Raw genomic sequence first — 25,566 nt, 5'->3', positions numbered from 1 at the left:
GCTAGTATCTTGGATACTTGGATCCCACTTTGGAAGGTAGGAGCTAATTGCTAATAATGGAGAGAAAGGAAGCAGCCAGCATAGCGGGAGCGGCCCGGCATATGGGGAATGAGCGCTCCGAAACGCTCAATATTCAACTTTCCAAAATATTAATGAGATTAGAGCAACCTGCAGCTCTACGTTCCAGCTTGTTAACGGGTTGGGGGGGGGGTGGGGGGAGGAGGGAAGGAGGGAGAGGGGAGCTTGCCAAGCGGTTGTTATGCAAACTCCGGGGCTGAACCTCAACATGGAAATACGCTGCGCATCTCTTTCAGAGAAGTGTTAAAGAAAAAAAAAAAAAAAAGAAGAAGAAAACAAAACAAAACAAAAAACCCTCAGACAACGAGAGCTGAGGATCTGCTGCGCTCCGCTGTCCGGGGGGAGCAGCGGTGCCCGGTGCGCGGAGGGCAGATGTGATGTGCACATCGCGGTGGATGCGCTCCGATTGCGCGGCGCGGCCGCTTCGTGCTGCTTGAAGCACGGGCGCCGGTTTATTTGGGGGGGACGGGGGGGGGGAACAGAACGAGAAGGAACGAAACGAGAGGAGAAAGGAAAGAAACCACCCAACCACCCAAAAAATAAAGTAAAATAAAGCCCTGGTCCTCCACCCCTCCAAAAAAAAAAAAAATAAACTGGGTGACTGGGAATATCATCACCGATGATATTCCTCCACGCCGCGTTCCTCTCCACCCACCCACCGCCCCCTCCCCACCACGGGGCCAGACACGGTCCCGGCAACGAAAACTGCTCCCTCTCCAGAACTTTGGGAAGGAAGAAGGGGGGGGAGTCCCGCTGAACTATTCACCCTGTGAGGCCGAGCCCCCCCCCCCGTCCCTTTCGTCCGCTCTGTGCCGACGGCCGAGCGAGCGCCTGTTACCGCGGGACAGGTGCACAGCTCGGGCAGCGCCCGCCCCGCCCGGCCTGGCCCCACTCGCGGGACCACCTACGGGGAGCGGGGCGGGGGGAGGAAAGGGGACGCTGCGAAGCCACGTCCCGGCGCAGGGCGTGCGTGGAGAAAGGGGAACGCGACCGCGTCGCAGTTTCGCTTCGCCTTTTTATTTTTCCACCTTTATTTGATCTCGAAAAAAAAAAAAATACATATACCAGTGGTAATTGGCTGGGCTAAAATTAAAATAAACGATTTCCGTCGTAGAAAAGTTTTTTTTTTCTTTTCTTTTTCTTTAAAAAAACCAACAAACAACAACGAAAAAAGAAACAAACAACCAGAAGGCAGAAACAGTAGCAAACACTCCGTAATAAATAAGCTTCCTATTACCACAAAAGCGAAATAAAACGAACGTCGAAGTTTGACACGAGCGAAGAGTTCGCGTTTGTCAGGCTGAGCGCCCACGGCGGCGCGGGGCTCCCCTTGGCAGCCGGGAGCCCTCTTCTCCGCCCGCGTCTCCGCCGCCGATAAAGTGCTCTGCGCCGCGCACCCCTCGGGAGCGCCGCCGCGGTGCGTTCTGCGGGGACGGGACGGGGCGGACGTGGCGGGGAGCCCCGCGGCGGTTCTCGCCCCGCGTTGGCAGGAAGAAGGGACGGCGACGGTTTCTGAGCGAAGGAAACTCTGCCAGGAGCGACTACGCAGCGGCGTAACGACGCGGCCCCGGGGCCAGCGGGCAGGTGGGAGGCGCGGCCCCGCAGCCCCCTAGCTGGCCTCGTCCGAGTCACTGTAGTGGGAGCGCGGCGAGAACTCGCCGTCGCTGCGGTGAGAGCGCGGAGACGCTTTGCTCCTCTCGGGCTGCTGCGGCGCGGGCGGCCCCAGGAGCAGCGCGGGAGAAGGCGCTTTCTGCGCCGGGAAAGAGGGGAAGCGCAGCGGCTCGAGCTGCGTCGGGAAACCGCCCGCGGTCGGCGCCGGGGGGAAGCGAGTCCTGGCGGGCGCGGGGGGCGAGGCGCGGGGCGGCGGAGGAGGGGGAGGCGGGGGCGGCTCGAAGGGGGCCCCGCGGAGTTCGGCTTTGGCGGGCGGCTCGGGGGGAGCGGGGGGCCCGTGCAGCAGCTCGGCGAGGGCGCTGATGTAGATCTGCGCCATCTGCAGCGTCTCGTACTTGGAGAGCTTCTTGTCGTTGTTGAAGGAGGGGATGACATTGCGCAGCTGGTCGAAGGCGTGGTTCAGCCCGTGCATCCGCCGCCTCTCCCGCGCGTTGGCCGCCAGCCGCCGCTGCTTCTGTACGCCGCTCACCTGCGCCCGCGGCCCGGCCCCGCCGCCCCGCGGCCGCCCGCCGCCGCCCCGCGCTCCCCCGGGGCTGCTCCCGTCGGGGCGCCGCGCCGCTCCCCCCCCCGCCGCCGCCGCCGCCGCCTCGTCCTCCTCGTCGGCGGGCAGCAGGTAGCGGGGCGACGCGGCGGGCACGCGTGCGGCGCAGCACACGCCCAACCAACCGGGGGCGAAGCCGCAGCCTCCCGCCTCCGGTCCCAGCAGCGGCTCCGGCTCCCTCCCGCCCTCGGCCCACTCGGCGGCGGCTGCCCGCGGCAGGCTCATGGCTCGGCCGCGGCGCCCATGGGACGTGGCACGGCACGGCTCGACGGACGGCTGCCAGCGGCTGCCCGCCCGCCTCGCGCGTGGCAGCCGCCGTCTCCGGTGTCGGCCGTGCGCCGCGCCCCCCTTTAAGGAGCGGCACGCGCCGGGGTCCCGTCCCGGCTCCCCCGCTCCCCCCGCCCCGCGTTCCCTTCCTCGGCGCCCCACCCCTCCCCGCGCCGGTCGCGTGTCGGGGCGGCCAATGGCGCGGGCGGGCGGGGGGCCGGCGCGTGCGGGGAGCCAATAGCGCGAGGGGAGGGCGGTGGAAGGGGGCGGGGGGGGGGGAAGGTGGGGGGAGCGGCGGCACGCGCGGCCGCTCCGCCCGGGGAGGCGCGCGCCTGGCGCCCGTCCCGCGCCCGCTGCCCCCGTGGGCGAAGCGGAGCCGTCGAGTGGGCGCCCTCTGCGTGCACCTGCGCCGCTGCCAGCGCCGTTCGCACGTCGGACGGACGGGGCGAGTTGCTTGTTTGCAGGGCTGCTGCTCTACGGAGTCGAAGCCGAAAGCGCGGGGCGGTGCGCGCTGAGCGCCGCTCCCCCGGGATGAGATACATGTAAGGGATGGAGAACTCCTGGGGCCGGCTGAGCTCATTCTGCATTCAGCGCCGCCCGGCCCTTTTTCTCTCTCCTTTCTCCTCTCTTTGTATGTTCGAGCCTACTTGAGTTTCTTTTTTCCTTTTGTAGGACTCGCTTCTTTTGAAGCGGTTCGAGGCACGCCCTGCGCGCAGGGAACTTCACGGGAGTCGGAAACACAAGCACACCGCTCCGCAGCGCTTACTGTACAATAGCAGGAATGCGGGCGCCTTGGAAATGAAGCTGCCCTCTCTCTCAAAGTGTCAAAGCTTTCAGAGCCGCGCAAACTGGACGCGGCCCCGTATCTTTATGCAGATTTCCTCCGCTCCCCCCCCCCCCCCCCCCCCCCCTTTCCTCTCCCCCCCGGACGGGTTCGAGCCGAGGCAGCGGCGCGGGGTCAGCACACAGCGGTGTCACGGAGAAATGGGTTACAGACCGGGGGGGATTGGGGGTGGGGGGAGAGAAGTCGCGCAAAATGCCTCTATCGTTACAGCCAGGGACGTTCTCAGAGCACACAAAGCGCGTGGGTCAGCCCTCAGCTTAATTGTGCTACGGCACCCTAATTACTCATTCAATCTCGCTTCAGTATCTGCGGTCAGCGCGGCGGGCACCGCCGCAGATTAGGAAGTATCCCGTTCCTCCCTTGCCCTATTTTCTCTGTTCCTTTCCTTCTCTCAGCCTGCACGGCTCCGCAGCTCCGGCGTGGCGGAGCCCATCCTGGCGGCACAGACCCGGACCTGATGGTGGTGATACTTCAGAAGTGTTTTAAACGCGGATCAGAAGTGACGTGGGCAACACGACCACCCAGTGCTGTGAAGCACGTACTCCCACTGCCTCCAAGAGATGCGCACAGCATCACTGCAACACTTGGTACCTCCTGGGGCCATTGTAGGGCACGATGAATTCATCCTCCTCATCTAAGTGGAAATCTTGCCTATAGAACGTGTTCTTTCCGCTGCTCTGCTCCTTTAGTTATGTTGCTGCTGATATTTAAAAAATAAAAAGCCTTATATTCACGGCAGCGTGACTAATAATTTTCTTTCGGTTACTGTTTTAAAAACTTCCTTGAGTTGAAACGGCTCAGCAAGATATTCTCTGTGAAGCTGCTCGATGCTCTCAGTCCCTAGCAGTGCCTGAGCATTGGGATCACTCAGCACCAGCCCTTCAGAAACCCAGCAAAACCAACCACGAAGAGCTGTCAACCCGGGGTTTTGGGGCTGCTGCCCTAAAAAGTTTGGAAGGAAGTGAGCTGTTTCCTCCTGGCTGCAGAGATGCAGAGGGCTGCAGCATCGGACAGCAACTGTGACCCAGCGACCTGGCATTAGCTGGATTAGGGTCTGCATTACAAAATAGATCCCAGAACTAAGCACCAGAGGAAGAAGCATTCATGACATCTACACAGAATTGGAAGCTTGTCCATTAAAAAAAAAAAAAAAACAGCAAAAAACAAACCAAAAAAACCCAAAAACCCACTTTCAATGCAATACAAGCACTAGTATCGGACCCGTGGGATTAGGGTCACAGGCTTTACACCTCTGCCTTCTCAATTCCCTCACCTCTTTAGCAGGGATCTTATTCCAGACTTACTCTGCTTGCCCTTCGCAGCATCACCAACTTTGCTGGGCCTGGATGCTGTTGCACACGTAACCCACAAGTTCATTACCTCAGTTGCTTGAAAGAAGCAACAACAAACTGCCTCGTGCTTAAGGCATTGCATGCTATGAGCATGTCAGCAAGGGGGAAAAAAAAGGAAGAATCCGGCATCTTAAACAGTCCGTACACTGCCTCTCACCAACAGCATCACCTGAGCAGTGAGCTGGGAACGAGGGGCTCTTCTTGAGCCACACAGGGCCTTAAACACAGGGTCCCACCCTGAGGCACTTCCAGCATTGCCAGGCTCTTGGCATCAGCTCTACTGCTGCCAAAAGGGGAGGAGGTTTCTTAGACATGGAAATGCCAACCTTTGCAGGTCTCCTAAGGAAAGCAGATCTCCCAAAGGCTCCTAAAATGCGGGGACTATGCATTTGAAGTCCCCCTAGGGGACAAAATGAAGAGAATGGACCCAAGCGGCCACTGATCAACACCTGCCATCAATCCCCCAGGTTGCAGAGCAATCCCCACGAGGGAAACACCTGTCAGGCAAGTAAAACAGACCTCTCCATCCACAGGAAACCCTCCTCCAACGCTTTGCATCTCCCGGCAGCAGAAAGGCTGCCGGGAACAACCAGCATCCATCGCCACGCAACGTTTAGAAACCAATCGGGACGAACGGCCGCCGCCAGCTCCGCTTCCACCCCCCCCGCGCCCCTCGGGTGGGTTGTGCGTGGCAGGGCCGTCCCTCTGCGAACAACAGGTTGGATATTGTAGGTGTGGGTTATTAAAGTGTCCCCTGCACAATGGCGGTCTGTGTCCCATTCGCCACGCATGGGCTCCTCTTTGCAAAGCGCACACAAGAGGTGACACGGCGCTGGCCCCCGCCATTATCCCGTCTGCATAGCAGCGCGGGCCGCCCCGTCTCCCGGGATATGGGCTCCGCAGCCGCCGCCCGACACCGCCGGGGACACCGCGCCCGCGACGGCGGCCGCCCCTCACGGCAGCGCCCGGCGGGTGGGCGGCCTCAGCGGGGCTCAACGCGCCGGCCGGTGCCGCAGCGCCACCGTGTGGACGGCGGTAGAGCAGTCAGCCCCCGGCGTCGGCAGCCGTGACTTTTTAGATGGGAAGAGGGGTCACACGAAGTATTTTAGGGAGCCTTATTTGTTCTTCGAGGCAGAGAGTCAAGATAAATGAGAAGAAAGCATCAGCTGTCATCCCCCAAACCTGCAGAGATCCAAGCAACAGCAGAACTTAGACAGACGGAGCTGTAAAGCTTTGTGAGACAAACCATTCAGTGTTGCCGAAGCACTGTTTGACAGCGCAGTCCTATTTTCCTGCTACACTACACGTTTCTTGATGTAGTCACTGCCACACCACAGAGACTTTTCCTTCAGAGTGCATTGGAGAGTGGGAATAGTGATACACCGCACATTTCGATCAAAGTACTTGCTTACTCTCTCCCAGTGGTAAGCAAGATAATTAATCAGTAAGAACATGAATCAACAGGGGTTGCTCCTACTTCAGTCCACACCAGAGAAACGCACAGGGAATATTCAAAACCAATACTCAAGGACCTCTCCGTGGCATAGTTAGAGCAAGACATGGACGTGTGAGAAATACAAGCTGACCCACAGCAACAGAGCTATGACATGCTCACAGAGCTGCCCACTCCACCTTTTTTTGTTTCATTTCCATCAGCAGTGGCCACCTCCTTGCCCAACTTCTCGGCAAGGCACCCACAGCAGCATCCGGCTGCCCCGGGATCATCCCTTGGCAATCAAATCTGGGGTGTAAGCAGCATCCCTGAGTCTTCACCCCACTTGAAATTTTATTGCTACTCAGTTTCCTTTATGCCAGAGGAAGCAAGCAAGCAGCTGAACAGTTTCCCCAGCCTCAGAGCACTCACTTGAAGGACTGAAATGCAAGACAGAGAAAACGAAAGCAAACCTGCCTGTTCCATATAGAAGGCTGAGCCTGAACTACCAGCACTTTTTTTTTTTTTTTTTTTCTGCTGCCACACTGGCTGCTGCATGAGCCAGAATTGGAATTGAAATAAACACCTACAGCTGTGTGATTACTTGGGGAACTCGGTGACTGCCCCCCCACGCTTCCTTTTTCTTTTTTCTTTCTTTCTTTTTTTTTTTTTTTTTTTTTGTTTTTGCTAAGGAGGTTGGAGGGGTTGGTTAATCTTACTGTAGTAGCTCCTAACTGGAGTATTCTTGCTCCAAACAGATGATGCACCAATAGAATAAAGGATTGCTGTGGAATGCCAAAATAATGAATAGCTTCCTTTACAACACTATCAAATCTAGATATTAGTTGGTTTTCTTTTTTCCTTCTTATTTTATTTATTTATTGGGGTGGGGGGGGAGAGGGGGGGAGAGGGGAAGAGCGGGGCAGGCTATGATACTCTTGTATTAACCTAGGGCACACCTCGTTTTCATCTCTCTACCTCTGCCCTGATTGCCATTATCATGTTGGTACTGATCAGGAAGGCACTGCAAAGCCATCTTCAGTCCATAATGCCACAATAGGCAGTCTCTTCTGTGAATGAACCTGCAGTTGCTCCATCTGGTGTGGCCAAAGCCTGTCCGGACTGTTGAAATACTTTCAGATATTTTACTTCTGAAGCATGTTTAGAAATAAATTCTGTAGCACATGAGAAGCATCACACCACTGTGATGGATGGAGTTGGGGAGCAACTATTCTTAGTCTTGACAAGTAATAAAAGTTCACGGTTCCTATAATTTTAGGATATCAGATCAAGTTTTATGGTTAGGAATTAATTAGGTCATGAAACATTTTGCCCTCACAAGAATTCCTTGGGGGACATTGATTTCTGACTTCACACACAGCGAACATATGGTGTCACGTATGAGACACAATGAATGGTAGGGTATGATGGTGATGAGTTATCTGTTGCTCCCTGGTTTTGATGTGAAATATGTATTCGTATCCCAGTACTTAAAAAAGTACCTATGACTCATTCTTAGGAGCAGATACCTGATTTTAACATATTTTTCAAAACTGTTCCATAGAATGTTGAGGAAAAAACAGCTCTCTGGGCCAAGGGAGAGTGAATACTGCAGGGCTGTGCTGGTACAACACTTCGTTTGTTTTGGAGAATGTCTTTTTTACAACCATGAGTGTGCACGTGGGAAATTGCTTTGCTTTTCATCCCATCACCTTCGTTCAGGTTTGTGAAATCAAACATACCCAGGGTATCAAGCTCCAGCATGCTTTCCAGCCCAGCAGGTGTGCTAGCACAAAAAGATATCCTCACATCCTCATGAATTTGTAGTGTCCAATGTTAGCATAAATACCTGCTATATTTAGAGAAATCGTACCAACGCTTTGTTTTGGCAAGACAGGAGGGAAACTCATGAGACCACGGCTCTGATCACGCTGTGTCTGGATCAGTGAGTGCTATAATCACTCACCTGTTTGCTGCAGCAGTGCACTTCTTTTCTCTCTGGGTATCTCACCATCAGTCAGTAGAGGCAGGTATAGGAATTGTTACCTATGGTAACACCCTCTAGCATCCTGTCTTTGGGCATTTAGTGCCCCCTGACACACATGCCTATTGGCACAAGCACGTAGGCACCTTTCACCCTCAAGGCATTTTCAGCCATCAGTAATTCCCTTCAGATTTGTATGTTATCCAGACTCAGATTTTTTTTTTTTTAAATAAAAACGTAGCACTGAATTGAGTACTCCTTCCAGCGTATTTTTCTTTAAACCATAAAATAAGATTCAAACACCCTCTCCTCTCTCTCCCCCAGTGCAGCAAAAACATCCATGAGTAGACACCTGCCCCCAAAGGAAAAAGCTCACAGTACTCAGTGTTTAAGCAGGAGGAAACGCGACTTTAGAAAACAATTTTATTAGACAAATTATTTAGACAAATTATACACAGAAAGCTCTGCCACTTGTAACTGAGGCCTCCAAAAAGTGTTTCGTGTATCTGTATAATAGGCAACACATCAAAATAGGCCTATTTTAAATATCGTACATGGTTAACAGATTTATCTTTTTAATAGCTAAAATCACTGCAACATCTGGTATGTCCCTACATAGCCTGTTGGAAAGAAATATATATTTTTTTATTATTTTTTAATTTTTTTCCTCAGAGGTGTGCATGAGTTCATGAATGTTACAAGGGAGAAGCAAGTTGTGCATGCTTTTAGACGCTTGCTACCCCGGAAACAAAATGGCCTTTCGCACGATAAGAATTGGTTCTGCCTTACACAGTAGACAATATTTGAAGATTTAGTACAAAAAACAGTGACAGTACAAGATGCTCCCCCAGAACAGAATTAGCATCAAAATAGAATAGGTCTGAAGAATATACCTTTTAATTTATCCTAAAGCAAATCGCAGAGGTGGATTCCTAATAATCCCAGCCAAAGAGAATGAGTTAGGTTAAAATAAGCGCGTGGTTGCATTAGAAACAGAACCAAACCAAAAAACCTCACGGGATAAACTGCTTGCTTTCTACTTAGCTTCATCTTCAGCTTTAAAGATTACAAATTGAAAGCTCTTCCTACGTTTCTAACAGGTAACGGCATTACTTTAAAAAGCTGGTGCCAAAACCGGCACCGGTTCTGCTCTCGCTGCTGTTCTTTCTCTTGTTCTATACAGTAGTTGGCACTAATATAAGAAAGTATGTAGCTCCTCTAAATCTAACTTAACATATAAAGGGTTAAAATGAGCGCCGGTTCATGTATCGTTTTCCCCTTCGAGCAATAAGCGATTATAATTAAGGCCACATCAGTATTTCTCAAGGGCTTTTGCTCCACTAACACCATTGTCACATTGATCAGCCGTACTGATTTGGAAAATAATTTATTAACCTTTGATCTATGTTTAAACTTCTCTAGAGCTATATTAGTTGCTCATGAGCGTGGTATACCTAAGAGAGTGTTCCATCTGTCTAGTTAATTAAAAGTAAAATTATCAAGGTTAGCTATATAGAATGCTCAACAGCTAATGCAGAAACCTAACCGAAAGAGTTACATCTAGGTACAAACTTGAAATTGTCCTGGATGTTCTAATAAAAAAGTATAAAATATGCTCTGTTGGCAAACAATGCAAGTCAGAATAATGTTAAAAGCGACCCGTCTTTTCTAAATGAAAAGACCCCTGCACTGTACATCTTCCCTGTATACAACACATTTTACTAAAGCTTTATTGAATGAATTGCCAAAGCAACGGCTGCCATTTTATAGCTATATATACATGTATATATATATACATACTTGTGTGTATATATGTATATATATATGTATGAGATACTAATTTATTTAACACAACAGAGGCTTCTGCCATATGATACAGTTTACTGTACATAAGAAAAACTTTTAACACTGTACAATCACATAAAGGTCATATGCACTGTTGCAGTGCAAAAGTAGATTTAACTGTAGTCTTTACTGGCATAGTAATGGCTTTTTGTAATCCTACAAAACTGCATTCTCATATAATGGGGCCTGAATTGTCTTCCGACTTCATTTATTTTGCTTCCTTTTTTTTTTCTTTTTTTTTTTTTTTCCCATTTTGCCTTTTTTAATTTTTTTTTTCCTGTCTTTTAAACTGCAGGGTTTGCCTTTGGTCCACAGTTAAAAGGACACACAGCAGTGGAGCGCTGACCATACGCAGCAGAATACATGTAAAGGACTTAAGTTATTGCAAGTATAGTAAAAAAAAGGCAGTGGGGAGGAGGAGGAGGAGCCAATGCCCTTCTGTAAAGTAATCCTCAGGGTTTTCTTAAGCATTAATCACTAATTGTTTCCTATATTTAAGTATATGAAAAGCCTGAAGTAACCAAAACCTAAAGTGGTGATAAATGAAAGAGTAAGCGACTCGAGTAGTAAAGAGAATAAAGAGAGAAAGGAAAGAGGAGACCAGACTGAGAAAGCAGAGAAGAGTTGTTACTAATAATCCTGATTGTTTTCTTAAATAAAGAAAAAAAAAAAACACACAAAAGAAAACCAATTTAAAACTTAAAAAAAAAAAAAAGGAAAAGGAAAAGAAAAAGAAAAAGGTTACATCCATGTTAGTCCCACAACATTACAGCTGCTCCTTGCAAAGGGAGTCCTAGAAAAGAAACAGTGAAGAAATTCGGTCTGATGCTCATATGGAGGTGCCTCGGTCCGGGTCACTGCCGAGGTTCAGCCCCAGAGTAGGAGTTGGTTGGTAAGGGATAGATGACATTGTTTTGATGGGGCTTCTGAAAAAGCCCCCGTTTGGTGCTCTGTGCCTAAAAGGGCCAGTTCGGTGCTCAGGTACGCTGCCGAAGGAGAAGCCAGAAGCAGCTTTGGCAGACAGCGTGCGGCTCAGCGTCTGGATCTGTTCTGGTATGAAGGTTGTTGTGGTGATGTGAGTGTTTCTGAAGTCACTGATTTGCTCCAGTGCTTGACGGGTGGGCAAAGTGTCAATGTCCAGCGGGGTCAAGTCAATGGACGATGTGGAAAACTGTTTATGGGGACTGTCGTCATCTGTGCAGAGGCTGTTCACGCGCCTGTGGAGGTGTTCCAGATCTATTTCCTTGTCATCCTGGGGAAGGAGAAGAACAAGATGTACCGCTCACCACCACCGCCATGTTTTTTTCTTTGCAGGACTGAAGCATCACAGCACAATCAGAACTGCTCGGTAAACAAAATACACGCTTACTAAAGCTTTCTCTTAGCTGTGGGCAGCTCAAAACATCACCAGCAAACATCCCCACCTCCTGAAGCTGGATGAGCTAAAACTGCTAAAACTTCACGCAGACCCTTTTCCATATCTCCCTTCAAATCCCCTGTCTGAATGACTCAACTCCAAGAGCTACTGGGAGGTTTCTTCATAACATGAAAACAGCATCACCTCGAATGTCTGGGATGTTGCCAGTTCTTAAATGCTGCAATAATGACTAAATTTGGATGATAAAATGGGGCACTCTGAGGGACCAGATTGCTGTCTTCATCCATGTTCCTTCTCTCAGGGCTTAAGGATGGGCTAAAGTCTCAGGTTGATTTTTGCTTTTATAGTGCAGAAAAGCTGAGCTTCCAGGCCCAAATCCAAGCACTGGCATCTCACTGACATCACGTAAAAAGCCGTACACCAGACAATTTGAAAGCGTGATGCCAAAAGAGGGATTAGTTCTCTCCTTACCTATAAGGGAGCAATTCCATAAATTCAGGTGGAATTATGATGCTGCTGGGTGAGAAGGCAGCCTGGAGGACTTATTATAACAAAGCATCGCTCCTCTTACCTCTGTTCTTTTTCCTTCTTAAACCCAGTGAACTCCATTAGAGAGGCTTTATTATTATTATTATTATTCAGATTTCAAATGCATGGGAATTTGGAAAAGAAGAACGTCCTGTGTGACCCAGGAAATCACCTATATTGTACACACGCATTTCTACTGAACTGCAAAGCTTAATGCAAAGCAGCATTATGTATACACGTATTAGGGGATGCATTCCCTCAAGCCTAGGCAGCACAGCTCATTCAGAACAAAAATCAGTTCCAACTAACCTTAACATTTACCTTAATCTCTGTGAAATCTACTGGCTCTTCCAGGCCACTAGAAATATCTCACACTCTAGGACCTCACAGAGGGCAATAAGGCGGCCGATAGATGTGCATTGCTGGCTTCCAGACTCGATTACTGCAATTCAATGACTGGCTTGATCCAGAGCTCATTGAATCAATGGCAAAACTCCTAGTAACAGAATGGGCTTTAGGTCCCTCCTTTGTCTAGGAATGAAGTCAAGCACTCTGAAAATTCCACCTAGAACAAACTGCAGGAGTTTATCTTCTTAGCAAAAAGGATCACCGAATATTCGCACCAGTACCACACTGAATAAAAAGCCCAACTCAGGTGAGACTGAGGGAGCAGCTCCCTTCTGAGACAGGGGACAGTGAGACAAACTGGAGGGTAAAGAGCAGGGAAAAGGGCATCGGGACTCTGCCAGAGGAAACCAAGCTGACCACAGGGGGCTTTGTAGGTGAGCTCATCACAGGAGGGGAATAAAAGCAGTGCTCATTTCTTGGACTTAGCTTTCGGTCTGTAGTTTATTCACATGTGGACGTAGACATGGATGCACATAACAACCACACAGGTGACACCAAAACCAAACGCATTCACCAAACGCTCTCCTTTAAAATGTTTGGAGCTGCATGTGGATGCAGAAGAACTGAGGCCACATTGGTATTTAAAAATATATACAAGAGGCTCTTCTAGCACGTGCAAGTCATGACTATGTCTCTAAGGGACGGGCCTAATTTTTAGTTGTTGTTGCTGTTTGGAATTGTAATTTCAAATGCCAATTTGAATTTCAGTACTTCTGAGCCTCTATAAGTTATTCAGAATATTCTTCCTTCTTCTCTGAGATGCATTTGGGGCTAGAGTCAGACCAGTAAAAATATAATAAAGCAGTGATATTTCTCCCATGCTTTAGCCCACAACCCAATCGCCACCCAAACGATACACCAAAATGAGACCCACTCACAGTAAGATTGTGCACATCTCCATATTATGATCTTTCCTCTTCTCTCTCGTGTGATCAGTAGTGAAATATGCAGCAGTTTTCACACTTAAATTATCATCAGGCTTCAGAGTCAACATCCCACTGAGATTACTGGGGCAGTTCATACTTCTCTCAGAGCTACCGTTTAAGGCTGTCTGCAGACTCAGGCAGACATCATGGAAGGGGTTACTTCTGGTATGCGACTGAAATGTTATCTTCATAACCATAAGACATTTTTTTTTCAGTATAAATGCTTGCATTCTGGAGCACCAGATGGCAGCTGCCAGGAAAAGGGGTTGGCTTGCTGACCACAAATTGGCCCAATCTGACCCCCGATTTGGGACTAGTGGCCTGGAAGAGCCAATGGATTTCACGGAAGCTAAAATGAATTTTAAGAAAGTTAGTTAAGATGTATTTCTTTGTTGAATGACCCCCACATCCAGGACAGCGGGGACATTCAGCTCATGCGTCCACGTTAAACTCAGTTTTGAGCCAAGCTTTTCAGCGGAGCTTTGAGACAATCTTAAATGCTAAGCTGATGAATACGTGACAAAGACGAAGGAGGCCGAATTACACAGTTTACGGAAAGCACACATTATGTGTTTGAAAACTGAAACGGGATATTTCATGCTTAAAAAATATCTGGGCTGTTCTTTTCTTTTGCCTTGGTATTAATTTTTATGTTTGGCACCATATGATGTTCTAATAATCTGGGTAAACAGTAAGCTTGTACATTTCATCTCTAGAATTTTACCAGTTGAAATTGGACAGTTCCCGTTCCTGAGAAAGCCAATTAAAGACTAGCGATTTTTTTTCCCCCTGCTTTTAATAATGCTCTGGTCCAGATCATTAACAAAAAAAGCTTGGGAATTAAAACAGGCAAGAAAAGATAATAAGTATTCTAACATCAGTGTCAATGCTGTCTAATTAGGTAGTGTAATTAATCCTGCCTGGTTACACAGCATTAGATTAGCAGAAATAAACACAATGGAGAAACATCAGAGAAGGTGAGATCGCTGCACACAAATTAACAGCAATACCCCACAACGTAAGTCTAAGCTACACAAAATAGGCATAACTGATAGTGCTATATTATAGCTCATATTTAAATTCACCTTCAGGCATGCCTGCCAAGTATATTTTAATAGCTTTTTATTTTCCTGATGTTTTTCTACAGGTTTGTAGAGCTAAAGGACTTTAAGGAGTTTTGGTAAGACCGCATAAGGCTCAGATGGCTGGCAAAGGAGCAAGTGGATTACCATAGGAAGGTGAAGAACCAAACTCATCTGTGGTATAAGATGACATATCTCCCCCACTCTCTGTCCAGGACTGTCTTAAAGTCTGTAATAGATTTCAGAAATAAGGTTGGCCTGAGTCTGAAAAATCTAAACCACCCTTGCTTCCCTGGATTTGAGATCAAGTAACAACAGCTGAAGTTCATGGAAGTTCCAAGAGTTTAACGGTTCTGAAAAATCGAAATAAGCTTATTTAAGAAGTTATCAGCTGAATAAAGGGCTAAACTTTTAGAATCTATCTTAAAAGATCGAGCCATTGAGCTTAGGGGATATATCTTACAAGCAAAATAAAACAACAAACCTTTGAGCTTGCTGGTGAGGATTAACTCTCACCTATGGCAATGGCGTCCTAATAAGGATGTGTTAACAACATACTATTCTACAAGCAACAACCATGTTTTACTCAGAATTGTTACAAATTTATATATCATTATACATTATTGTTTTATTTAAAGCTCTTCTGGAAAGAGCAGCTGAAGAGATTTTGAGGAATGACATTTACCTTAAAATTAGGAAGCTAAGGAAGTTTATCTGATTCTTGTTCCCTACAGGCTATCAATTCATGACAACATTGTTTACGGTGCATGAAAATTTCCCAGGAGAAATGGAGGGTCTAATACCTCTTTTGATGGAACCCGGGAGCCTTTCCTTTTATTCCACCACGTTTCCAACATTGCAATGAAACAAGATAGGACAATCCCAGCGGCGAGAATGCAGAAAACACCTGCAAAGCTTTTTATGTCCAGGGCACCTCCTTTCTGTTTGGTATCCACAGATGAGTAAAAATCACATTGACCGTTCTTTGGCCACCACTTATGCTTCAGTATGTCCATGTCACCGTTCTGTTGCAGCTCCAGAATCCTTGAGGAAAAAGCAAAAAGTTAGGGGTTACACTGGGCCAGCGGAGATGGAATCAAAGCACAAGGGCACGAGGACAAAACCTGAGCGCCTTACATGTGAATGGGAAGGCCAAGCAGCTGGAGAATACAGATGTATTGATCTAGAAGACAGCTTGAATACAGGACTGTGTATAAGACTGAGCACATGGATACCCATGCTGTACTCTCTTTGAACAACAGCACCTGTAAAATCTTTTTCCTTTTAAACCCAGAAGGAAAACGTTAGATTTAAAATGCTTCATTTTCATGGCTGGCTTTTGCTGCAGACTACAGCACCTGACTTCCGTAGTGTGTGAGATACCTGAAACATACATTCTGGATTTTAATAGTTGGAAAAGAAACATTTCAAATTAAATAAAAAAAAGAGGAAAAGGCAATCAGAGTTTTAGATGTACCACAGGATACACGCTATCTTACTGCAAGCTCACTGTTACCTGGTTACCGACCTGCTGCTTCGGAGGGAGCAGAGCAGAACTACTTCAGCTGCAATCAGTAAGGACCTAAACTAATCCTGCCCACCAGGAGCACGCAATCTGCTAGCAAGAAATTTCCAGGGGAAGGTTCTTTGCTGTGTAACTCAGTTGCCCTTACACCTACGCAGCCAGCCTGCTGCTGAGGATTTGCTGGGTAGCTTTCAAGGGCTACGTGTTTTCCTAGGCTTCCAGTGGGGTGAGCAGTTTGAGTAACAAGAGGTTTGTTTGGAAGATTTTCATATGCGATTCATTTATTCATCTCAATAAATACTTTTTTTTTTTTTCTCCTTAAAACAAAAAATTAGCCCATAAAGATCCATAAGTGCCTCGAGTGGCAGCTGGGTGCTTCTGATTACCCAAAATAATAAATTTGATGATTACACATAAAGGGAATAAAACAAAAGGAATGTTTTCCTTCACATAATAAATTTGTTTTTCATTTCAGTGTTGGAAGGCAAACAATCACTTGTGCAATCATTGGTCGCAGCATGCAAAAAAATCCAAGTGCACACAAACCAGCAGCAGTCTGGGATGCTGCTGCCGGAAATTGCACATCCTGAAGCTTCCAAAGGAGGCAAGGATTGGTCAAGGACCGAAGACTCTTTGTTCTGCTTTAAGGGGCAAGCTTGGGCACGAGCAGTTCCGACATGATAAAAAGAAGAATGCCTTACAAAGAGGGAGGTCAATACACTGGAAGAGAAGAGCAGTGGGATCCCCGTGGCTGGTGATATTCAAAGGTTGCCTGAGCAACCTGACCTAACTGGGCCTGCTTAGAACAGAGGGCTGGGCTACAGACCTCCAGAGGTCCCTTGCTACCAGAAGCATTCCTCCTCAACTGCGAACATGATCTGTACGCCGAATTACATTATGGAATATGCTGCCTACAGACATAATTCACTGTTATTCCAGGTCTCACTCTCTGAGATCTGCAATAGGATTTAAGGGGATTCTTAGGCCCGATTATTAACATCCACAGGGGCAGCAGGTAGCATTTCTGACAAACAAAAATCTTGTGTAAATTCTTAAAAGGAAACAGCACATTAGTTTTCACTTTACAGTCTCAAACATTCCACATATATTTCTTTATATTTAGGAACCACTAAACTGTCTACACATAAGGCAATAACCAAACAACATTTCAGGGCTTTTTGTTCTTTTAGCGGCAGCTCTAATCCCTGAGCAGGGCTATTTTGCCTCTTCTATTCAGTCAGCGAGAGAACAAACCATCTAAATGATTGCTCTATTCTCATTAATTAAATGATTCTTCACTTGTCACTTTAATTCCTGATTACACAAGACATCTTTTCAACAGTAGGCATTTGCATAAAACACTGAACTTCAGCTTGCTCCTTAACAGAGATTTATTCCTAATTGTACTCCTGGTAATGATCAGCAATTTTCTTTATGGATGTAACATGTAAGTTCAATTACTGAAAGAAAAATAAGAAGAAAGAAACAGAAACCAGGGACGGTAATTAAACAATTACAGGAAAGACCTCAAGAAAGTGAAATTGTATCATGAAGACTTGTAAAACCGCAGCTGAAAACAGATGTTGAAATATATACCACGTATCAAGTGAAATTGTGAGAGCATGAATAGTCAGCTGTATTAAGTTCATGCAGAGGAAAAAGGAGGTCCTGGTTCTGCAGGAAATAGTTTGCGTCTGAATTCCAACATTTTGTGAAACCAAGACGACAGCATGAGGAGGATGTGATGCTACCCACGTTTTCCTAGTTAGGGGAATCGCTATTTTTGTAGCACCTTCTCAGAAATAAAAATTACGCTTTTAGTGGAACGCCATGACAAATACCGCGAGGAAGGACGGTCTCTTGCAGGCACGCAGCAGGTAGGAACCCCCTCCCGTGCATGCTGCAAGAGTTTCCCACACGATGGCAGTGTCGCCCTAAAGATCTGCGCTGTTGCTGCAGCTCCTGCTGGGTGCCCTACCCAAGCTAATCAAATACCTGTTGGGCAGCAGACACTACAATCGGTTTGATATTTGATTTTCAAATTTAATAAGGGACTAAAATAATTGCGCGTTGACTAAATGCAATGAATGATAATGATACACTAAAAGCTATGACAGTGTCCAGCAAGCAACTCTCCCTGCAACTCCAAACTTTTGACATCTGAACTTTTCCTCCAGGCATCTTTGAGCCTACAGCACGGAGCGCCATTGCTAAACGTGAGCCAATAGTGGTGGAAAGTAGTGAGGAGGGCAAACGATTCCCTGCTGTTTCAAAATACCATTGTCTTGAGCTTATGCAAGAAGCCCATATATTAAGATAGCCTCAGCTGTCTGAAAGAACGTGACCTTTGAAACTTTCCAATAGAACATGGATCTTTATTTTTCTCTAGCAGGCAAACTGTTACGCTAACATCCTTTAAGGCGATGAGATGAAGTTATTAAACTGCTCTAGAGGGGGAAAAAAAAGGGAGTCTGCATAAACTTCAATTGACCGGACCTTCAGCTCACAGCAGGTCGAAGGAGATGATTCTGCCCTGCTCTACTGCAGCCCCACCTAGATGACTGCATTCTGCTCTGGGTCCTCCAACAACGTTTTACTGTTTTATTTTGGGTTAAAAGTAGGACAGAAAAGACACAACAGGACATTAACGAGGAACGAGTCTGAGGTGGGGAGGATTACTGAGTATCATCTGCCTGCACAAAAGCACATTAACCATAGGGATATCTTCAAGATATGCATCCACGCAATCCAGTGATTTTCCCAAGTAACTCAAGTTGCTTTTGGGAGCACTCAGTGCTTGCACATGGAGCATGATGGTTAAAAACCCTCCAGTGATTTTTCCAGCAGCTAGCAGGGAATCATGCTCCTGGGGCAGAAGCTCTGCACCAAAGACTTTTATAGGAAGATCTGGAGATAAGACTTCACAGAATTAAGTTCTGCTCATGTCTTGGTGAACTAAGAAGATTTTTCATTATTTTGGCCTTATCCCTGTGGCCTTGCTTTGATACTCAAAGCCCCGACTTAGATTCTATACCAAGTGCCAAGAAGCACTGTCATTCCTCTGTGCTACCCAGTAAATCCTGTTTGCATCACATTTGAACTACGAAGCTGCCGAGGATTTATCTGTATTCACTTACAGTAGGTAAACAGTCCTGTGGGATTTTTTCTTGTCCAAATACGCAGAATAAAGAGATAAATAGCAGTCAGGAAAAAAACAAACAAACAACAAAACCCCCAGATCCAACTCCAAAGTGTTTAGGGTGCTGCTGGGTTCATATCAAAATAGGTGCTTGCCCGGCCTCAGCTGCACTACCCAGTTAGCCATTTCTTTACCTTTCAGAGGGTATCAAATCACCACAAAACACAGCCCAGAGTTGGAGTAGGCGTGAAAAGCTGTAGTGAAGAAGTAGATGTCTGAGGGAGAACGTAAAATGGGAGTAGTACCTGCACCCACCTCCAAGCAGGTTGAGGTGATGCTAGGAGAGCATGCAAGAAGAACAAAACACTTCGAAGCAGAGAGAATAGGTCTTGATAATGGTAGATAAGAATCACAGAATTACTTGAATGGGAAGAGACCTTAAAGATCATCTAGTTCCAACCCCCCTGCCATGGGCGGGGTTGCCATCCACCAGATCAGGCTGCTCAGGGCCTCATCCAACATGAACTTGTGCACCTCTAGAAATGGAGCATCCACAACCTCTCCGGGCAGCCTGTGCCAGGACTTCAACACCCTATGAGTGGAAAATGTCCTCCTAACATCCAGTCTAAAATTCTCCTCTAATAGTCTCATCTCGTCCTGTCACTATCAGGCTACATTAAAAGTTCCTCCTGAGTATAAGATTCTTTTAGATACTGGAAGCCACAGGGAGGTCTCTCCAGAGCCTTCTCTTCTCCAGACTGAAGAAATCCAGCTCCCCTCAATCTTTCTTCATAGGAAAGGTGATCCAGCTCTCTGATCATCTTCAAGGGATCCCTCCAGACCCACTCTAACACCATCATGTTTTTCCTGTGTTGGTATCCCCAGGCCTGGGCACAGTACTCCAGGCAGAAGCGACACCTTGCACTTGGCATGGTTAAACCTCATTAAGTTGATGCGGGCCCACTTCTCAAGCTTGTCCAGGTCCCTCTGGTAATGCTGGTTTTGAAGAGTCTGGTTCCTGTTTTGCTGTGTCTTCATTTTATTTTTAAGCCAGTGTTTTGATGAGCTGCCAATCGCAGGCTGCACAAGAGGAAATTTTTCACACTGGCCAAATGCAGCTTGGGCTGCCAGATTAGATGAAGCTGTGCTCCCTCAACACGCATTCTCAAAATTAAGAACAGCAAAAGAGTGCTTTAGGGCCCAACTGTGAAACTTATTTCTGGCATGAGCTCCAAGCAGATCAAAACCCCACCAAACTGCACCCCATGAGAGAGCAGGCAGTCACCTTCATACCTCACAAAGACCAGGATAAACATCTTCTCTCCCAGGTATAACAAGGGCTGTGGCAAAACAGACCTGCCAGGCTTCAGCACTGAGGATTTGCATAGCAAATAACTTGAAGAGAGAAAGCAGATGACCTTCTGGTTTTGCTCAGCAATAAACCATTAGCTTTGGAATAGACAGCACTCACGTTTTGGATCCCATGAATTAGTATTACTTTGTTCAGATTTAACAGATTTAAGTAGGTACAAGTTAACTAATTTGAACCAACAGTCTCCCAAATACCGAATGCTGAACTTCAGTGAAACAGCACCTTCAGTAATAAAAAATGAGATATGAAGTACCTTCATTAGGCAGTCATGCTAGAACTTGTGAAGGCGATCTCTACATCAGCTTTGCTCAGGTCATGTAGCATTGGTGAATAGTAACAATTCACAAAATTTAATAATAATTTAAAAATTAATTAAAAAAAAAATCTGAGATGAGCTTTTACCACATAGACCTTTTGTACGTTTCTTGCTTGGGATAAAACAGAGATAGTAGTATTAGTACCTATTTATAAATCCTAAATGACAAGCAAACACCTCCAGACAGACACACAAATATGAGTTCAATTAAGCTTAAAGCTATTACGGTAAACACAAAATTAATTCATTACGGCAAGTCACGGTATGCTGCCAACCTTATTAAAACAAAGAAATGTACTTTCAAGGTATACTGCCTCCTGCACATTACCTGTATCCCAGTCCTGTTCTAGACCATTTACTAAATTACTTGAAAAATGACAGATACTAAGCTTTATGGAGATGATGTAGTTCATGAGCCACGTGAACGCCTGGGGCTTAATTTCCCCTCTTGCCTTCACTACCACAGACCAATGGCAAGCACGTCCAATTGAGTGCAAGGTTGGACAGGGCAGCTCATGGCTTCTGCAGAGGAGCAAAGCAGGCATCAGCAGGTTCCTTGCGACAGTTCTCTGTCTCTTTTCATCCATTTACACCAGGAAATACCATCTTGCTAGCAGTTCCACTTGCAAAGTCATCCCTAAGACACAAAGGTCAGCTGCCACTTTGTGCAACTGCCACAGCACAGAGATCACGCTCCATCCTAAAACTGCACTTTCTTCAAGCTGTCCCCTACGATACTGCTTGTGCAAAATGGAAGGCTGCCGTAAGTGATGTTTCGACTGTGAGGGGCACCACTCAATTACATACATACAATCTGAGGACTTGACTCATGGGTCTCTAGCAGGACGTAAGCAGACAGGTACTTTTTTTCCCCCGAAGTGGCATAACTGATAATTTCTCACCAAATCGGGAGAGCTCAGTATCTGAAGTCGGCAGGAGTTTCACCAATAACTTGCAGACAGCAGAGACAAAAACGAAGCACACTTAAGAACACAACTCTTCTGGTTAGGCTGTCGTGAAAATGACATTTGTCTGCACAAAAGTCAGTACAGGATAGTCGGATTAGCCAAAACCAGAAAGCTTGGAAAATGTCCTTTCATTCACCAGTTCTTCATTTAGAAATAATGAAGAGAAAATGCTAAAATGCTTATCTTTTTTAAGACTTGCTTGTTTTTTTTGTGGACAAATGGGATCACATAAGGACTAACACTTCTGTTTGGACCATTCGCTTATCATCCTACAAGAAAAATAAAGAGGCACTTACTGAACAAATATGCAAGCTACATCTTCAGCTAAGAAGCAACTAAGCTCAAAATCAAATGACTAACATTGATTAATCTTAAGAACTGCAATGAATAGCAAACTTTATTTTTCTGTTTTGTATATGTTTATGCTACCTTTAAAAGTCCAGCACTCATTACAGCTATAACAATGTGATCTTTGCCAATATCAGAGTTGGGCTTCAGTGACTTGATAACAAGCAAAAAGATCTATCAAACCTAAAAGACTCAGGAGAGTCAAGAGAGCTCGAAAGGAAAAGGCAGTAAATCCCACAAAAACCTGGGGCATAGCTGCAGTTGGAAAGTGAACACCTTAGGTGGTCTTAGGAAATGTCAGCATCATCCTTAAGTACACTGTGATATTTGGGTTGTTGGGTGCAGGCAAAGATCTTACTTTATAGTGAAAGAACCTGGAAATGATGATCATTGCTTGGAGTCATGCTTCAGGCAGTGCAAAGCCTCAGAATTTTACTAACTCTGTCCACATTTCTAGAAACAGAATATACATCAGTCATACCAAGACCTCTTAATTCACTGTCTAGACCAGCTTGTTTTTAAAGTAAGATAACTAGACTGCGCTTGAATATTAGACATTCATTTGATCTTCACATAAGCAAAACCAATGAAATAAATAGCTGACTACTTTCAGTTTTTGGAGCTATTTGTTCACTGCTTTTTTTTTTAAGCCCTTGAAAACGAAAAATTTCTTTTTTTTATTTATAAAAGATATAAATAAATTTATAAAAGGAATTTTCTTTTAGAGAGTGTTCAAATGAATTAAATACATAGCTTGATTTAAATATAATCATTTGGATTATCAAATAACACAGTTTAAGAATTTACAGCTGCCTACAAGGTGAACAGAGTTGTTGAGCGAGCAAGACAAGCTAGACAGATAAACATAAAAGTCTGAAAAATCAAGCCATGGTAATATATTTTATGTCTGAAACTAGGCATTTCAAAACATCTCTAAGGCTCATAGCTGCTTCGTTATAGCAGAGAGAGCTTCCCAGATCCATTCCCACACATTCTTTAACATTTGGGTTTGAAATGGGTAATTTTGCACACTGATCCAACTGTAAGGCTAGTTAATGCTATACCAAGGAGAATTCATGCCCAAGTGTTCCTTTGAACAGAGAAAGTGAAGAAGTTTAAGGAATCCCTTATGCTATATTAGTGCTCCAAAAACGGAACTCGAGAATCTTATCTGTCCTCCCAAGCAAATCTTTCACAGAAGATCCTTTCCTGGAGACGAACTCATGGCCTACTGCGACCTTTGCTTTTGGAGGAAGTGGGTCAGAAGGAACGAGCAAGATCTGAAGCTTTGCATTTAGCCTCGAACCTATTTTTCCCTTCAAATCTTGGCCAACATTATTCATACAAGTTGCTCTGTGCAGAAAGAGTTCTTGGGCAGAAGACACTCACAGCAAGGCCACTAGCACAGCCGAGTTGCCTGTCAGAAACTTCAGCCCAGAACGAAGCACCAGGAAATAAACGCTTTTCTTTGTGACTAATCCACCCAGATCAGACCTGAGATTTTTCCATAGAATCAGATTTGGAAAGGCACTGATATTCAAAGTGCATCCGTCACACAAGATAACGCAGAAACCTTCCCACATGAGGGCTTTCGGTCAGAAGCATTTCACAGATCAGCAAAGCTTTAGCAAATCTGAAAAACATGAGCTCCAAGGAAGAGTATGGAATGAAAAATTCACACCGACTGTCCCCAAACCTGCCCGAATAAGTAAGTTCACTTGGGACAAAAACAAGCACGCACCCATACAAAAAAAAGTATGCATCGTCTATACAGTCTGAAGATTAAAGTCACACCTAATGGAATCTACGAAGGACTTCAGATTTGGCCCTCTGCAAGAAATAACTTCTCAAATGCTCCATATGTCTATTATTTCAGTGGCCAATAATTACACACAAATAAAAGTTACAAATCACATAAGCAGGAAAAGTTTCAAGGTGAAAACTGAACCTTAATTTTTAAATTTAATATTAAAAAAATCAGGTTCCTAACAGAGCAACAACACAGGCTAATATCTACTTTTTAAGTGCCTCTATGTTTTTAAAGCATTTCATGCTGCATCAAGATTTAGGGATTTTCATGAGGTTTAGTCATTTTCATGCAGAATCTTGCCTTCCCTTTGCCATATCTTTGTCATGACAATCAAAGTCCCCATAGCTTAACTGAGTAACTTTCTTAAATCCTAACCTTTCAAAGTAGCAATTTCAGTATTTAGCTTTGCAGTCTTAGTCTCTCATTTTTTCCTCAGTGATTGGGAGTTTTATGAGGTTCCTCCCCTCTGTTCCCTGGCTCCCACCTGTCTATTGCTTACTGCCCAAGCTACCTATATTCCATTCAGCTTAGGGCAATAAGACACACAGGAAAAATAAGCTTGCATGTGTATGACAGACATGTAGCCTACGAGCATTTAATACCTTGATCAACCAACTCTGCAATTTCAAGAGAAGCAGAAATATTTCACAGGCAGTCAGACTGAACGATGGGCAGTTACCTGGCATTGCTGCAGCTGCTGCCCCTTCGCTCACAAAATGCCCAACTCCCTTGTAGGCATGCATCACCTGCCATCCAGACTTGAAGGAGGAACCCTGCCTTACCTCTCAACAAACACAGCCCCCGCAGCACCCTCCTATGGATGCATCCTCCTGTGCACGCTGCTGGGCTGGGCTTGGTTGTGTGGCCAGCCACGACTCACAGCTGCAGATGGAATACAATGCCAGCCTTAACTGCACAGCACTACAAAACGTGCCCAGTGCTTCCCTACGTTTTGTGCCAGATGAGCTGTGGCTAAAACAAATAACTGCAGAAATGAAGTGTGCTGCATTCCCAGGTGTATTCTATCAACTGTCCTCTGAAGTGAGCTGATAGCTTTGTAGGGAATTTAACAATTTTATAGAGCAGGTCAAAACCAAGTGACTTGGCACTGAGATTCAATTTCTGTAAGCCAGCGAGCTGTTCAGACATCTATGCATATCTCCTCCAAGATCAAGGGCACAAGGTCAATTCTGCAGCTTCTTCGATAGCACAGAGAAGCCAGCTCCTTTCTTTCCACAGAAGCAGCTCCTCTGAAAGCCTGTTACGCATCACTGCTGTGGCACTGCTGTGTGCTGCACGCATTGAGTGTGGGGAAGGCTTGGTGGCAAGCAGGCCCCTTCAGAGGGTCTGCAGCAGTCGGAAGCAGAGTGGTGAAGGAAAGGCACACAAGAGCCATGTATGAAGTCCCCCACAAGTTCAGAGAGAGAATCAGAACCAATCCTGCTTCTCTTGAGAAGCTATCTGGCAGGAGAGATGGAAAGGTGATTTTCCCAACCCTAATTTCCCGATTGAAGGAAATAGAAGTTAATTTGCTGGAGGGCAAAAGAGGGCATAAATAGGTTCTTGCTTTTACCCAGCCAGCTCACCTTTCTCTAGCTCTGCATCAGACCAAAAATGAGGATTGTACTGAGGAGTCTCGTCTCCATGCTGCAAGCTCACGGCTGCGCAGGATGACATCACTGTCCATCACTGTCCTTGCTCAGAGAGCTGCCATAAATAATGCCACAGGAGCTCTCCCTTGCCACCAACAGC

At 46.2% G+C, this 25,566-nt stretch overlaps 2 protein-coding genes across 3 annotated transcripts in view; both read right to left on the bottom strand.

The window, feature by feature from the left end:
• Positions 1 to 1,677: 1,677 nt before the first annotated feature.
• ATOH1 (atonal bHLH transcription factor 1) lies at positions 1,678 to 2,583 on the bottom strand. Its single transcript, XM_065736070.1, has one exon. It carries the CDS (start codon positions 2,513 to 2,515, stop codon positions 1,688 to 1,690), a length of 828 nt encoding a protein of 275 aa, XP_065592142.1. The 5' UTR covers positions 2,516 to 2,583; the 3' UTR covers positions 1,678 to 1,687.
• Positions 2,584 to 10,769: 8,186 nt separating this feature from the next.
• Positions 10,770 to 25,566, bottom strand: part of GRID2 (glutamate ionotropic receptor delta type subunit 2) — a 637,449-nt gene continuing 622,652 nt past the window's right edge. For both annotated transcript variants that reach the window (XM_065736492.1, XM_065736493.1), the window contains 2 exons: positions 15,140 to 15,380; positions 10,770 to 11,266 (listed from right to left, as the gene is read on the bottom strand). In XM_065736492.1, coding sequence (XP_065592564.1) covers positions 10,844 to 11,266; positions 15,140 to 15,380 — 664 coding nt within the window. In that variant the 3' untranslated portion in view covers positions 10,770 to 10,843. The remainder of the gene's footprint in view (positions 11,267 to 15,139; positions 15,381 to 25,566) is intronic.

This window comes from Cyrtonyx montezumae, unplaced genomic scaffold (assembly GCF_038088225.1).
Source record: "Cyrtonyx montezumae isolate F1298 unplaced genomic scaffold, pur_monq_1.0 scaffold_2, whole genome shotgun sequence".
NCBI classification, from domain to species: domain Eukaryota; kingdom Metazoa; phylum Chordata; class Aves; order Galliformes; family Odontophoridae; genus Cyrtonyx; species Cyrtonyx montezumae.
This window is presented reverse-complemented; position numbering and strand designations above follow the sequence as displayed.